This window comes from Ochlerotatus camptorhynchus, unplaced genomic scaffold (genome assembly GCF_037179485.1).
Source record: "Ochlerotatus camptorhynchus isolate MF236.1 unplaced genomic scaffold, CSIRO-AGI_Acam_v1.1 ptg000201l, whole genome shotgun sequence".
NCBI lineage: Eukaryota > Metazoa > Arthropoda > Insecta > Diptera > Culicidae > Ochlerotatus > Ochlerotatus camptorhynchus.
Genome location: NW_027040691.1, coordinates 1,848,424 through 1,862,056, shown reverse-complemented (window position 1 = coordinate 1,862,056; position 13,633 = coordinate 1,848,424). Strand labels below are relative to the sequence as shown.

Here is a 13,633-nt window from a genome sequence, read left to right as displayed (position 1 = left end):
GCGCATTCAGCCTCAGTAACATTTACATTCTTTACCTAGTGATGCATATCTGACGCCCTCACCTTACAGCTACGTTGGTAACCCACTCTAGCCGACGAGCTGTCAAAAAGTACTTGCTACTCATGTGTGTGAGAAGATTTTAGCTCGTTTCTCATTTAAGACTTTTTTTTGTCCTATCGAAAAGATAGCTGCTGCTGTTTTTTGTCGAATAAGATGTAAGTGCAATCGTATGGAGATGACACACGTAATGGTGGATACAGTTCGTTCAACGAGACGGCTTTGCGATTGAGTTCGAAAAGGCTTTTGCAACTTCTCATCGTGAGAGGTGTTTGTGTAAACTGGATCAATTGATGCCGTCTGTAGTGAGTTACTTGTGCTGGTCAAGCATCTAGGAGAGTCATTTGGATGAGTAGTAAAACGATAACGTGCTGTACAACCCATCTACTTACCAGAATCGTAGATAGCGTGGTTGCCATCGAACTGCATCAAACGGCAACCTACGTGTTAATTAGAGATTGACAATCTGATTCATATCCGGTCAAACTCCATACTCCATGATCGACTCATCAAAGTTCAATCACTATTTCAATGTTCTCTGATCGAAATCATTAAGGATCAAGAATGAGCTGTTCAAACTGGTCATGCAATAACTCTCGCACAACACGAGAAAAGGGCCTATCATTGTTGATCGATTCTCTTCATCGATTTTCTCTTTCGCGAATAACCCGACTGCAAATGAAAAACATCATCTTCTGTCGAACTGTGCTGCGAGCCTAGCGAGAAATTCGTTTATTTACTTAATAATCACTATCTTCTCAATCGGTTTCGAAGTTGGTTCGATGTTTTTTGAAAATTGGAAAAAATGGCGTCACCCGAAAAGCAACGCCGCGAATTGATTTTGCGCAAGCACCTGGAAAATCCTCAACTCTTTCATCGGGACATCGGAAAACAACTCGGATTCGTGTGAGTCGTGTGATTAAACGTTACTACGAAACTCTGAGTAGTAGTAAAGTAGTAAAAATCTTCTTTATTTTTGATTTGTTATGTGGTTTACAATTGCTAATACAGGATAAGAGGTTAGCCTGAAGGGCTCTTTATCTTTGGTGAACTTTTTGATTTTGTGTTGTACATGTTGTGTTTTACTGTGTAATGTTTTTCAATTTTCTTCTTGTGAAGTATGTTGTTTGGATGTTTTAATTTGTTAAAACCTAATTTAGCCTAACGTGGCAGATCCCTGACGATCTGTTGGTCAGATCGCCTACAGCAATCTCTGAACCTTGCGATGGAGGCAGCTCTCCGTAACTCCAGTGTCTGAAGACCAGCCAGGCGGTGGACCTCAGAGTTTCTAGTCCGCGGTGGACTGTTGAGGATCATTCTCAGGATCTTGTTCTGGATCCTTTGAAGTTTAAGATGGTGGCTTTTTGCGCAACTCTCCCAGATTGGCATCCCGTATTCTATTACGGGAAGGATGATTTGTTTGTAGACAGCAAGCTTATTTTTCAGGGACAGGGTAGACCTCCTGTTGATGAGTGGATACAACGATCTTATCAAGATGTTGCACTTGGTTTTGGTGTTCCCTGAAAAGAAGCTTGCTGTCTAATGTTACTCCGAGGCATACGACCTCTTTGGACCATTCCACCACTGAGCCGTTTAAGCAGATCTTATTATTTTCAGACGGAACAAGTCTGGGAGATTTTGAGTGTGGAAAGATGATGACCTGGATCTTTGCCGCGTTGATACGGATCTTCCAGCTGTTGAAATATTCAGACAGGACGTCCAGGCCTCTCTGAATTTTGGCAGTCAGACCTCCGATGACCCTACCCTTGTAGACGATAGATGTGTCATCTGCGAACAGAGACAACGATCCACCATCAGGGAGAGCCGGCATATCGGAGGTGAACAGGTTGAATAGAATGGGGCCAAGGATGCTTCCTTGTGGAACTCCGGCACCGATGTTAAAAGCATCCGATGTGATGCTATTCAGAGAGACTCGGAACGTCCTGTCTGATAGATAGTTGTTTATTATCTTCACTAGGAAGATTGGAAGACCGTACTGCTGCAATTTGACAATTTGGGTATGACTTTAGCTGACTTCCAACACGAGGGGAAGTAGCCAAGTCTGAGGCACTGATTAAAAATCAGTGCCAGATGGTTGTAGAATCTGGATCTCAAGTGTTGAACCACTGGGTCGCCGGGACGATCCAGTGGGGTTAGTGCTGAAATGGGCCTGGGCTTGTTTTTAAGAATTTTCGTTAGTTTCCAGAAGGGCGTTGCACAATCTGGGAGAGCGTGGATTTTGTTAGCAAAATCTTGATTTCTGAGGTACACCATTCTGGCTTGGATGGTTTTTGTAAGACGATTGCAATGGGTCTTCAAGACACGCAAACCAGAACGCTGGTATTGCCTTCGGATGGAGTTACGGAGTCTGATGAGATCTTTGGTAATTCTATCAAGGTTCAGAGTATTGCTCACCTGTCTGGATAGTGGCACGTGTTGGTCCCTGGCCCGGGATATCGCCTCCTCGATGGAACGCAGACACCGGTCAACGTCTTCGGGCGTCTCCGGAAGGAAACCGTAATCGACACAATGTTGGAACTGCTCCCAGCTTGGAGGCGAACCAGCCCAAGGCTGAAAGCCTCCTTAATAAAGCTAAATAATAATAATATTAACTGCTCCCAGCTGACACGATGGTAGTTGCTTCGGGAAGCTTGGATTCGGTTGACGGATGAGCCTACATCGGCCACCACCGGATAGTGGTCCGAACTCAGCTCCTGATGGGTCACAGGTAGCGAGATGTTGTCTCCCATGTTGCTGATAAGGATGTCAATGGAGGAGTGAACGCCAGACCGACTCAACCGGGTGGGAGAGTCCGGCGCTAATATGGTGTAGCGAGCCTCTTGCAGGTCGTCGTTGAGGATGGTGCCGTTTTGGTTGCGTCGACTATTGCCCCAAGCCTGGTGTTTGGCGTACAGGTCACCAGCAAATTTTGTACTTTTCGTGCCGTCGAGTTAGTTTGATGATGTCCCTCCGCAGGTCTGCTGCCGACCCGTCCCTGATGGTGATTTGCTTGGGGCAGTACGTCGCAATGAGGAGTGGAGACTTCTACCCCTAAAGCTTCGATGGTTTTCAGCTGGAAGCTCGGCAGAAGCCGACAGCAGATGTTTCTCCTTACAGCAATAGCAACTCCTCCTCCCCCGGAGCTGGTTCGATCTAGTCTTAGAAGCCGGAAGTCAGGAAGGTAGACGTTTACCTCCGGTTTCAGGTGGGTTTCGGTGATAACCGCAATTTCGATGTTTTGTTTGTTGAGGAAGTCAACGAACTCGATGATCTTGCTCAAGCATTCCAGTTGGCGATCTTGATGATTTCACGGTCCATAATTGTCGATGAAACGTGATGCAGCAAGAATCTGCTCGGTTCTGGTTCTGCAGGAGCGCTTGATGATGATTGCTTCTGCCATGATCGTAATAAGTTCCTCTGTTGTGAGTAGCTCTTCGTTTTCATGCTATGGTAGGGCATCATCTCGACGCCACGATAGACCCGGGGGAGGGGACGAAATCGTTGCCGCAAAGGACTGACGGCTCGGATTAGCCGGATGGTTTGGCATCTCAGCAGTTGGCGGGACCGATGCAGCAGCAGCAGCCAAACGGTTGTTGAGCGGTAGTGGCAGAAGAATCGGAATCGGACGCCGTTGGCTAAGGGCGGGGAAATTCTGCTCATTGCGTGCCGGTACCTTTTTCCGACCCGGCTGGTTCTGCGTGGAACCTTTTTTGCGGATTTCCATGAATTCCGCACGATTCGGACAAGACTTGCTGGTAGCTCGATGTGCTGCACCACAGTTGGCGCATTGTGGATCGGCGTTCTCCATGCTCTCGCATTCTTCGGGTTCGTGTTGTTTGCCACATTCGTTGCAGCGATGAGCCATGTGGCAATTTTCGGTCCCATGCCCAAACATGAGGCAGTTTGAGCATTGAGTGACGTAACGGGGGCGAGGTTGGTAGCGTTCCCACTTAACCACGATGTAGAAAAGCGCCCGAATACACTGCAGGTCCTTCAAACACGTTGTGTTTCGCTCGAGGTGGACCAAATACAGCTGGTCACGGTACTTGCGGGAGGCGTCATGCCGATTCATCCTGAAGACTTGCGATGGCCTTAGGCCGTTCTTCTTCAGCTCATCCGACAGTGCGGCGATTTCCATATCGGGCAGACCACGCACGACTACCTTGAGTGGCTTGTCCTCCTCGATGTCGTGAGAGAAATACTCCCATTTTTTCTGCTTCAGCAGCACTTCAACGGCCTTGTAGTCCTTCCTTGCTGGTACCAGCAGCATGATGCCTTCAGATCACAGGCGCATGGTGTACTTCAAGAAGCCTTTCTCGATGTAGTATTCGAGGTTTTCCCGGAGTCCAGGCGGGAATCCCTTGACAAAAAAGGGTGGTGGTTTCTCCTTCTTCTTTATTTCCGGTTCATCACCATTTTCCAGAATGGCGTACCGGTTGTTGGACAGCAGCTTTTTCGAGGCCGACTGAGCGTTGGCGATTTCCTGACGGGAACGTTTCCCGGACGAGCTTGCAACCGCATCACCACGTGGCGGTTTTCCCATACTGGGATCGAACGATGTTTCTTAGGTCGGGTGGGATGTACACAGCGCATAAATATAATCTATAGCCATGTAAGTCCAGTGATACACAGACTTGTTCCAGTCTAGTACCGTGTCTGACATTCGCAAATGAGCACGCCACCAAAGTATGTTTTATCGCTGTTGCCTAAGTTGCGATCACAGCGAAACACTTTGTAGCCAGGTCCAAAAATCTGAGTCGAATTGATGCTATCGTCAAATCCGGTTTCAATCAAGATGATAACGTCATACTCGCAATCAGCAGTAGCCAGGAATAGATCATCAATTTTTGTCCGAGTACCTCGTACATTTTGGTAGTACACCCTCGAGTACACCCAGATCCGATTTTCAGTCCAACCAGCTTGGTTGTTGCTCTTGAGGCGGTGAGGCGCTGGAAGCAACGGACGAATCAGGAGCGCAACTGGTGATGACACGAACCTACTTGCCTTGAGTTGCAGGTTGGAAGACCCCTTCTCCAAGCCCACACACAGGTCCAGGACGACTGCAGGACGATGACTGGATTAACTCGACTGTGGCTGGAGAAGAAGGGGCTTCCGTTGTGCTAACTTCAATGTAGGTTGGAAGACCCCTTCTCCCGTGGTAAACCAAAGAGAAAGACGATGAAGAGAATCGATTAACGAGGATAGGCCCTTTTCAAATGTTACGCCAGATTTTTATGTTCATATAAATACTACGCTCTTTTTTACGTTGTCTTGTCTCCATCTTCCCTCATTTGACAGTTATCATTAGCTAGCAAATGGTCTTGTTATAGACTAAGAGGAAGAGGTGACAATTGGCTTCTTACTCTTTTATTTCTATCTCTATCTCTATCTCTATCTTTCGCACATGAAATCGGCCAATCAGGAGCTGGTTCACGTTTGACAGAAAAGTGGTTCATTTTTGCTCCCGTATTGTCACCTCTTCTCTCAGGATTATAGAGAGGACTGCTGGCATTGTTCTCAATAAGGTGCTTCAAGAAACGTTTCTCAGTGTAACTGACAGCTAGAAATCGAGAGTGGGTGAGTGCTCAGGTGTTAATGGTGCTGAATGTAAACATAAACAAAGCAGAAATTCAAATGATAATAAACTGCCAGATTTACTGTGATCTGTCAAAAGTAATTGGTTAATAAAAAAGTCAGCTGATCGCAACTGTCGCGTGGACAGCCTTATGCGTAAAACTTGCTATTCTGAAATTGAAATGTTTTCCAAGATCCCAGATTTGAAAAAAAAAAATATCAACATAATGGATCTAAGAAAAATTTCAAGGTTCATGGTTTTGAAGAAAATATTCATGATTCTGGAATTTCGGAAGAATTCCTGAAGGACTTTTAGACTAACTTAAAAGGAATTCTAAGTGAAATTCAAGTGATATCTATAGAATGCTTTCAAGATAATTATAAAGACCCTTTGATTCCTGGTAAATGCCTGAGAAGAATTAAAACGAGATGAGCTTCAATTTAATACTAAGTAGAATTCCAACATGAGAAGAAAATTCTAAAGATTACTGAAGCATACTTACTTATCAAATGGGAGAATAATTCCAAGGGATTTCTGAGGATAAAATAAACGGGAGATCGAAGCATGATTCCAACAGTGAAGAGGATAAAACTTAATGTATGCCTAGGAATATTGGCTAGGACATTTTGAGGAGAGTTAGAGGTGAATTTTTAAGGAGAATATTAATAGAATTCTGAAGAGAATTCCAAACGAGTTCTGACTACAATTTCAGAAGAATTATGAGGAAAATTCTATGGAAGTTCTGAGAATAATTCCAAATTAAATCTTAGGTGAGCAGTTCGACGCAAAAAAAAAACCTTCTCCGATTTGCATAAAACTTTGCATAATTGTGTAACATTTTTCAAAAATTTGGCCATTACGGCTCTTGATTTTTTTTAGAAAAGGGTGTTTTGTAATTTTTCAATAAATTGTAGAACGAAAACGATAGAAATGACGTCTGAGAGAAAAATGCAGAGACAAATGAAGTCTTGCTGCGAAAAAGTATGCATGATATTATTTTTGTAATTTTGAGTAAGTGTTAAAAGTGTTAAAAACTCAAATGTCTCAAAAAGTATATCTTCCAGTTTTAATTTTTGGAATATATAAATCCATGGACACTTGAAAATTGTCAAAAATAGTTGAAGAATAACTTTTGGTAATTCCTTTGAACCTTTTGCTAGTTTGTTAGTTTGCTTTGTAATGTATTTTTTACAAAGTAAACAATATTTGCGATATTATTAATCGTTATCAGTGCAAACATTATAAAAAAGTTTTATTAAAATAATTTTAAAATATGACTAAATGTTGATGTATCGTAGAACAAATACATAATAAATTTTTAAATTTTAAAGTATCCAAAAGTTTTCATTTTTCATAAGCTTTATTTTTAAAAAAATATTATATTTTTTAAGTTATACTTTTTTTTAATTTTTTAGTTATTAACACATATTTAGATTTTTTGCTAAAAATTATTACACCAAAGTTACAGTGTATATTTTTTCTTAGAAAGACTTCACTGTTTCAAACAACTTTGTCTCAGACGTCACTTCGATCAGAAGTCAAGTTTTCATGCTACAATTTATTAAACATTTTCAAAGACACCATTTTGAAAAAATAAAACATCAAAAATGACCGACTTTGCGAAAAAATTGAATGATTGCCCATAACACACAAAACAGGCAAAGTTCAATGCCAATCGGAAAAGGTCGAGTCAACATTTGTATTTTTTTTATCTTATTTGGCCTGGAGAAGATGCATTCCAAAAGTAAAGGGTGTCCCACATCAAATTACATCACGGAAAAAAAACGGGGTAGAAAATTACCCATTGTCGTTTAGAGTGTATTGTTTACACCGTATTTTTATCGCTGTCAGTTTTTCGAAAGTTGAAAAAAATGGTGTCACCCGAAAAGCAACCTGGCGAATTGATTTTGCGTGGGCACCTGGAAAATCCTCAGCTTTCTCATCGGGACATCGGAAAACAACTTGGAATCGTGCAGTTAACGGTGATCAGAGCTTAAAATTATGGACTGCCTAGGTAGAGTGTGAAAGCACTGCACTATTCAATTCATTGCTCTGTGAAGACCGTTTGTACCAAACGGTAAAGGACGAGGCAATGAAAGAGCCGACAAAAACATTCAGTCACTCTCTAGCAGGCGACGCACACCGCTTGCCTTCGTGCACACAGCATGTAATTGAGTCATTTTTCCATAGAAAATGCACGCTCAGTCATTCAAAACAAATATTGGGTACCATCACGGCAGAATAAACGTGTTGAATGAGCTACTGACTGAGTGCTCGGCTGTCAGTGACTCGTTTACCTCTGAATCATTCAGACTCTCACGAGGCAGTGAATGATGAGGCAGAAGGCAGTTCATGTTCATATCAAAATGACTCAATGAACCTGACTATTTTGGGCACTGACGGTGATTCGTGTGATTAAACGTTACTACGAAACTCTGAGCATCGAATGTCAGCGATGTGGCCAAAAAGTTGAATATGTCCAAATCTTTCATTTAGAGAGCCAAGGACCGGGAGGGACTGCATACGAACAAAGTGCAGAAGGCTCTAAATCGTGAAGAACGGCAAAACACGGTGGAAAAGTCACGGGCCCGGAAACTGTGCACCCAGATGCTGACGAAGCCTCATTGTCTCATCCTGGATGATGAGACTTACATCAAGGCGGACTTCCGGCAGCTTCCGGGGCTACTGTTCGTCACCGCCCAGCACAAGTTTGATTTTCCGGAGGAAGTAAGGAAGCAGAAACTTTCAAAGTTTTCCAAGAAATACATGATTTGGCAAGCGATCTGCTCATGTGGCAAACGGAGTGCACCGTTCGTGACTACCGGGACTGTAATTGGGCAGATCTACCTCAAGGAGTGTCTACAGAAGCGTCTGCTTCTTCTGTTGAAGCAACACGAGGGCCCTACGATCTTCTGGCCGGATCTAGCCTCGTCCCACTATTCAAATGTTGTCATGGAATGGTACGAAGCCAACTTTCGTACCCAAGGACATGAACCCCCCAACTCATCGGAACTAAGGCCCATCGAACAATACTGGGCTATTATGAAGCAGTCACTACGGAAGCATCCCAAGGAGGTCACATCTGAGGAAGACATGAAGAAAAAGTGGGTTTCCGTACAGAAGAAGCTTACTAATGGGTTATATTTTATTGTCTGACAGTTTGAAAACGATCGGTGAACTAGGTAATTTTCTACAGCGTTTTTCCGTGATACAATTTGATGTGGGACACCCTTTATTCTGAGGAAATTTCTAATAAAATTGTTAGGAGAGGCCAGAACGAATTCCATGGAGTATGCCAATGCAATTCCTATGAGGATTTCATGGAAGCTAAAAGTGGAATTCCATGTGAATTCTGAAGCATATTTGAGAAATTGCTGAGTGGATTACAATTTAAGTAGTAATTTAAGGAATAATTCCATTGAAGATTTGTAGGAATACTAAGAAAATCCTGAAGAAAATTCCAAAATAATAAAAGGAATACTGAGCTGAATTTTAAGGTAATTATGCTACTATGATTAGAAATTCATGGTGAATTGTAGAGCAAGTCTTCTTTAGATAATTTCTTGAGTGTTTGAAGAAAATTATGTGGGTATTACCATAGAAAGTCGCAAGATGAATTTCATAGATGATTTTCTAATCTGGTTCTAACCAGCAACAGCCCAATCACGACAGATTGCATTTGACCTTAGAATTTTTGCCACCGTTGGTTGGCCGTTCGTCTTACTCCTGCAGTGAGGTGATGTGATGTGCTTCTTTGCATTAAGAAAACAACAGCGAAGAATTCCCAGGGGAGTCTGTCATTTTCAGTGGTGTTAGCATGCCCTTTGGGATGAGAGGCAATCACACTTACCACTACACCGGCGCCGCTGGGCTGATCTACATATAATTATTTTAGAAAATATTTTCAGTGCTTGCAGTCAAGAATAGGCGCAAGTTCTAGTAGAACCAAGGGGTAATCAATATGCACACTGTGCCGAAGCACATATTAGAACACTGATCGGCACGTTAGGGCACACGATGACAAGTATGACAGATCGTCGTGAAAATTTGTATGCAGGGGTTTTTGGGGCCGGGAAAGGTTCTTATGATGGTTCGAGATTCCTCCACCCTCTGTAATGGAGAACTCCCATACAAATGAAACAAAAATATAGCATGCTTTTTCAAATTGGCGCTTAAACTCACGCTAATATTAAATCCCGAGCAAGGCCGGGCACACTCAGCTAGAATAAAATAAAACAGCATCACTGCTTTGTGTTGACATTTTACCAAGCGTTGCTAAGGTTTACTTCTTTGTTAATTTCAAAGCAAGGGGAAGTTTTCTTTTTCAGTTGAATATTTTTTGTCGATTTTCCAGCGAGGTTGTCCCAAATCATAATAAAATATTGCACAACTGAAAAGATTCTCCGCGCCCTTGGGATGAAGCTATAAAGAAAGTATGCAGGGTTTTTGACAGATGTCCATAGTTTCGAAAGGATTTATGGTTTTGGGGAAACCCAAACAAATTAGTTGGAGTCCCCATGCACCGAACAATTGACCTGCCATAGGATCCGGACCGAATGCAATAGTATTGTAAGAGAATTGCAGAATCCAGTTCCATTTGCTGCATTGATGTATGGTGTCAACAATAACTCGGTGCAGAACCGTCCTGCCATTTTTTAGATACGACTGCAAGCACAGCAGTTTCTCGCGGAGAACCACTCGGTACGATTGATGGTCCACCCATCAGTCAGCCGTACAGCTCATTCTATGGATTGAACGATCTCGGAGTTTCGATTGACTGTGGGGGCTGGTGGAGTTAGTTAGATTCTGCTTGCAGAATTGTTAAGGTTACCACAGTGGAGGTAACGAAGCCAATCTGAACCGCGGTATAAATAAACGCAATTGAAACCGACAGCAGTTTCAGGGCTATAAATAGACAAAACCAAGCAAGGATGAAAAATATGAATGAATTGCAAGCAGAGACAAAGCGGATCAAACCTTGGCAACCGGTATCATAATCCTGGACCAGCATTTGGATTTTGTTGGATATAAATCGATGGAAGATGTGGATGAATTGATTAAAAGTGAGTAGTTGAGAGCCACGAGAAATACGAAGAAAAGCAACACCATTAAATCTCAGCTACACCAGTTCAAAAGTTCAAAGCCATGGAAAATTTCAGTCGTTTGACTTGCTCACCAAAAATTGTATAGCTTAGTTAGCGGGGGGGGGGGGGGGGGGTAACAGTTCCAGCAGTGGCCGACGATCTAGCGCTTGTCAATCTTCTCATTCGTTTGGCATCGGAGCAATGAATGTTCTTCAAAAAAAGGCTCATATGCATGTTATTTGATACTAGTTTTACTTAAAAACAGGACAAGCACAGTGATTACCCTCTCGTGTAGACTATGCAATATGCACACAAATAGCTCGTTTAATCATCCGTGAGAACTTGACAAGGTAAACAAATAATCTCCAAAGTCATAACTGCAGGGTTGCCAAATTCATGGGATACTGAGACCGACAGCTTCATTGGCACACTTCGGCACATTCGGCACAACGCTGGGCAAAGTTTTCGGCACAGATCAAATACGCGGCACAGATTGAGATGTGCAGAGTTGAGTAGGACCGTAATAGTTTAGAAAGAAGAGAAGTTTGATCGACGGCACTTTTAACGTAAACATCAAGACTTTCTCAATCATCGACCTACTGCGCTTTATCGATCGTCTAAAACCCGTTTCTATCTAATCTGCATTAATTGTCGCCCAAATTTCCCAACTCCAGCATTCAAATCACCTCTTTAAATCCAACACTGCTGACCCTCTACCACAGATTCCCTCGCTCGACGTCGCCTCCACCATCTAGACAGTAGGGCCATTTAAAACCTCTTTCTTCGACCCTCTCATTGGACCAACTTCTCTCCCAAGCCCAAGCCATGTAAAGTGAAGTGTGGACTGCAAACCATTTTGAAGACGATTTGAAAGTGAAATGACGACGAGCCGGTGTAGCTACATATATCGGTTTTCAATCTCACACCATTGCGCCATTCGTTCGCTCTCTTCGCTCGGAATACCCCATCTTTCTCAAAGTACCAAATGCCACGCTTCGAAGCTACGGGGCCACGCGGTCAGTAATTGTAGCACTTTTGAATTAAACCGCCGACGCCGCAGCCACCGACTCTAAGATGAGGGGTGCTACTTGTTGTGAACAACAGTGATAATTTTCGGGTTGATTGCTACAGTAATAATAATGCTTTGCATTGTGCCTTTTTGTTGGTTCGCTGTTAAAGACTATGATTGATAAACTTGCGAAACGCCATTCAATTGAGCATTTGTTTCTCTCGCGTCTATTGAGAAGAGTACGCACCTGAATGTTTTCCAGGGTAAGTATGGTTGACCCATTGCGGAACACCAGCTGCTTGGAGCAGGAGTAGGAGAATCCCATCGGAGCGTACGGTGCGTCGCCATCGATCTCCAGGGTGACGTCGGTCATTTTGCCAGCGTCCTTGCTCTTGGTGTCGATCAGGAAGACGTCCACCTTGGGCATGATCCAGTAGCCGGCATCCATCTCGAAGCGGAACTTGAGCGTTAGCTGTGCGGGAAATAAGAAGAAATGAACTGCTTCATTATTATTGTCTTGAAATGCCCCCCACACCTCCCCGCACAGACAAATATTCCGACTCGACAAAGGGAGTGGTTTCGTTTTCATCTTGTCCAATCACTTTCCAATCTCGCATCAATCCGCGTTTTGAGCACAGCAGCTCGCACTCGACTCAAGCGGTCGACCAGACGCCCTGAGGGCAAACACAAATTCCCCGTGTCTCCTTTCTTCCGATGATCGGACTGCTCAACAACCGTGACATCATCGATCGTAACTTAATTTAATTTGCATAAATTGTTGTTTCAGGCGACAATCACTTCCCTTCATCGTCGTGAGTGATTAGTTATTTTTAACGTTTATCAAACACACAGTAAAAACATAATTACCTTCGTCGCATCCTCCACCTTGAACGTGACGATCAGTTTGCTTTCGCTTTCGCGCGAATCGTACGTGGCGACGGTGTGCTTGTTCAGGACGTACTCCTCTTCGGTGCTGTTCAGCGTCAGGACCGGGGCGGACGAGATGTAGATCAGCGCCTTGCCGGGGACGTCGTAGATGGCGTCGTCGATTTCCGGCTCCTCGGTTGGTCCCGCCGGAGTCGTGCTGGTACTGCTGCCGGTGGAAACCTCATCCGACTTGGCTTCACGCTTGTGCAGTCCGTGATGGGGTTCGTCCCATCGGCTGGCCAGGATTCCGAGCACTTTGCGTTCGCCATAGTTGGACGTCGAGTCACGGTAAAGCGCTGCCAGTTCGATGTCCTGCTGTGTGGGCGATCCAACGAGGTTGATTATCTGTAAGGAAGGCAGTTGGGCTGTTAGTATTGATGGATCAATTGCAGTTACAAACGAAGTGGGATCACGAAGGAAGGAAGGACGAAACTAAAGGGTCTTTCGTCTTAAAATACACAAAGTTGTCTAATCCAACGCAATGCTATATTTGACGCCAAACGACGAATCGGAAAAACTCGACCTTCTGTGCATAATTGTTTGTTATGGGCAATGATTCACATTGCTGCTGAAATTCGGACGCCATTTTTTAAATTTAAAAAAATACTAGCTGAGTGTGCCCGGCCTTGCTCGGGATTCAATATTAGCTTGAGTTTATACGCCAATTAAAAAAAACATGTTATAATGTACGTAGCCCCCTCCCCCCACTCATAGGGGGGCTACCCCCTATGACCTCCTCATGCCAAATTTGGTTCCATTTGCTTGATTAGTTCTTGAGTTATGCAGAAATTTCTGTTTCATTCGTATGGGAGCCCTACCTTTTCAGAGGGAGAGGGGCCTCGAACCATCATAAGAACCTTTCCATGCCCCAAAAACCCCTGCATACAAATTTCCACGCCGTTCGGTTCAGTAGTTTCCGAGTCTATAAGGGTCAGACAGACAGACAAACAGATAGATAGATAGATAGATAGATAGATAGAT

The 13,633-nt window shown here is 43.6% G+C and overlaps 1 protein-coding gene across 1 annotated transcript in view; it reads right to left on the bottom strand.

The window, feature by feature from the left end:
- Positions 1 to 13,633, bottom strand: part of VhaAC45RP (VhaAC45-related protein) — a 53,325-nt gene that overhangs the window by 25,486 nt on the left and 14,206 nt on the right. Inside the window, exons 2-3 of the mRNA XM_065223876.1 lie at positions 12,593 to 12,997; positions 11,973 to 12,197 (exon numbers count right to left, since the gene is read on the bottom strand). Coding sequence (XP_065079948.1) covers positions 11,973 to 12,197; positions 12,593 to 12,997 — 630 coding nt within the window. The remainder of the gene's footprint in view (positions 1 to 11,972; positions 12,198 to 12,592; positions 12,998 to 13,633) is intronic.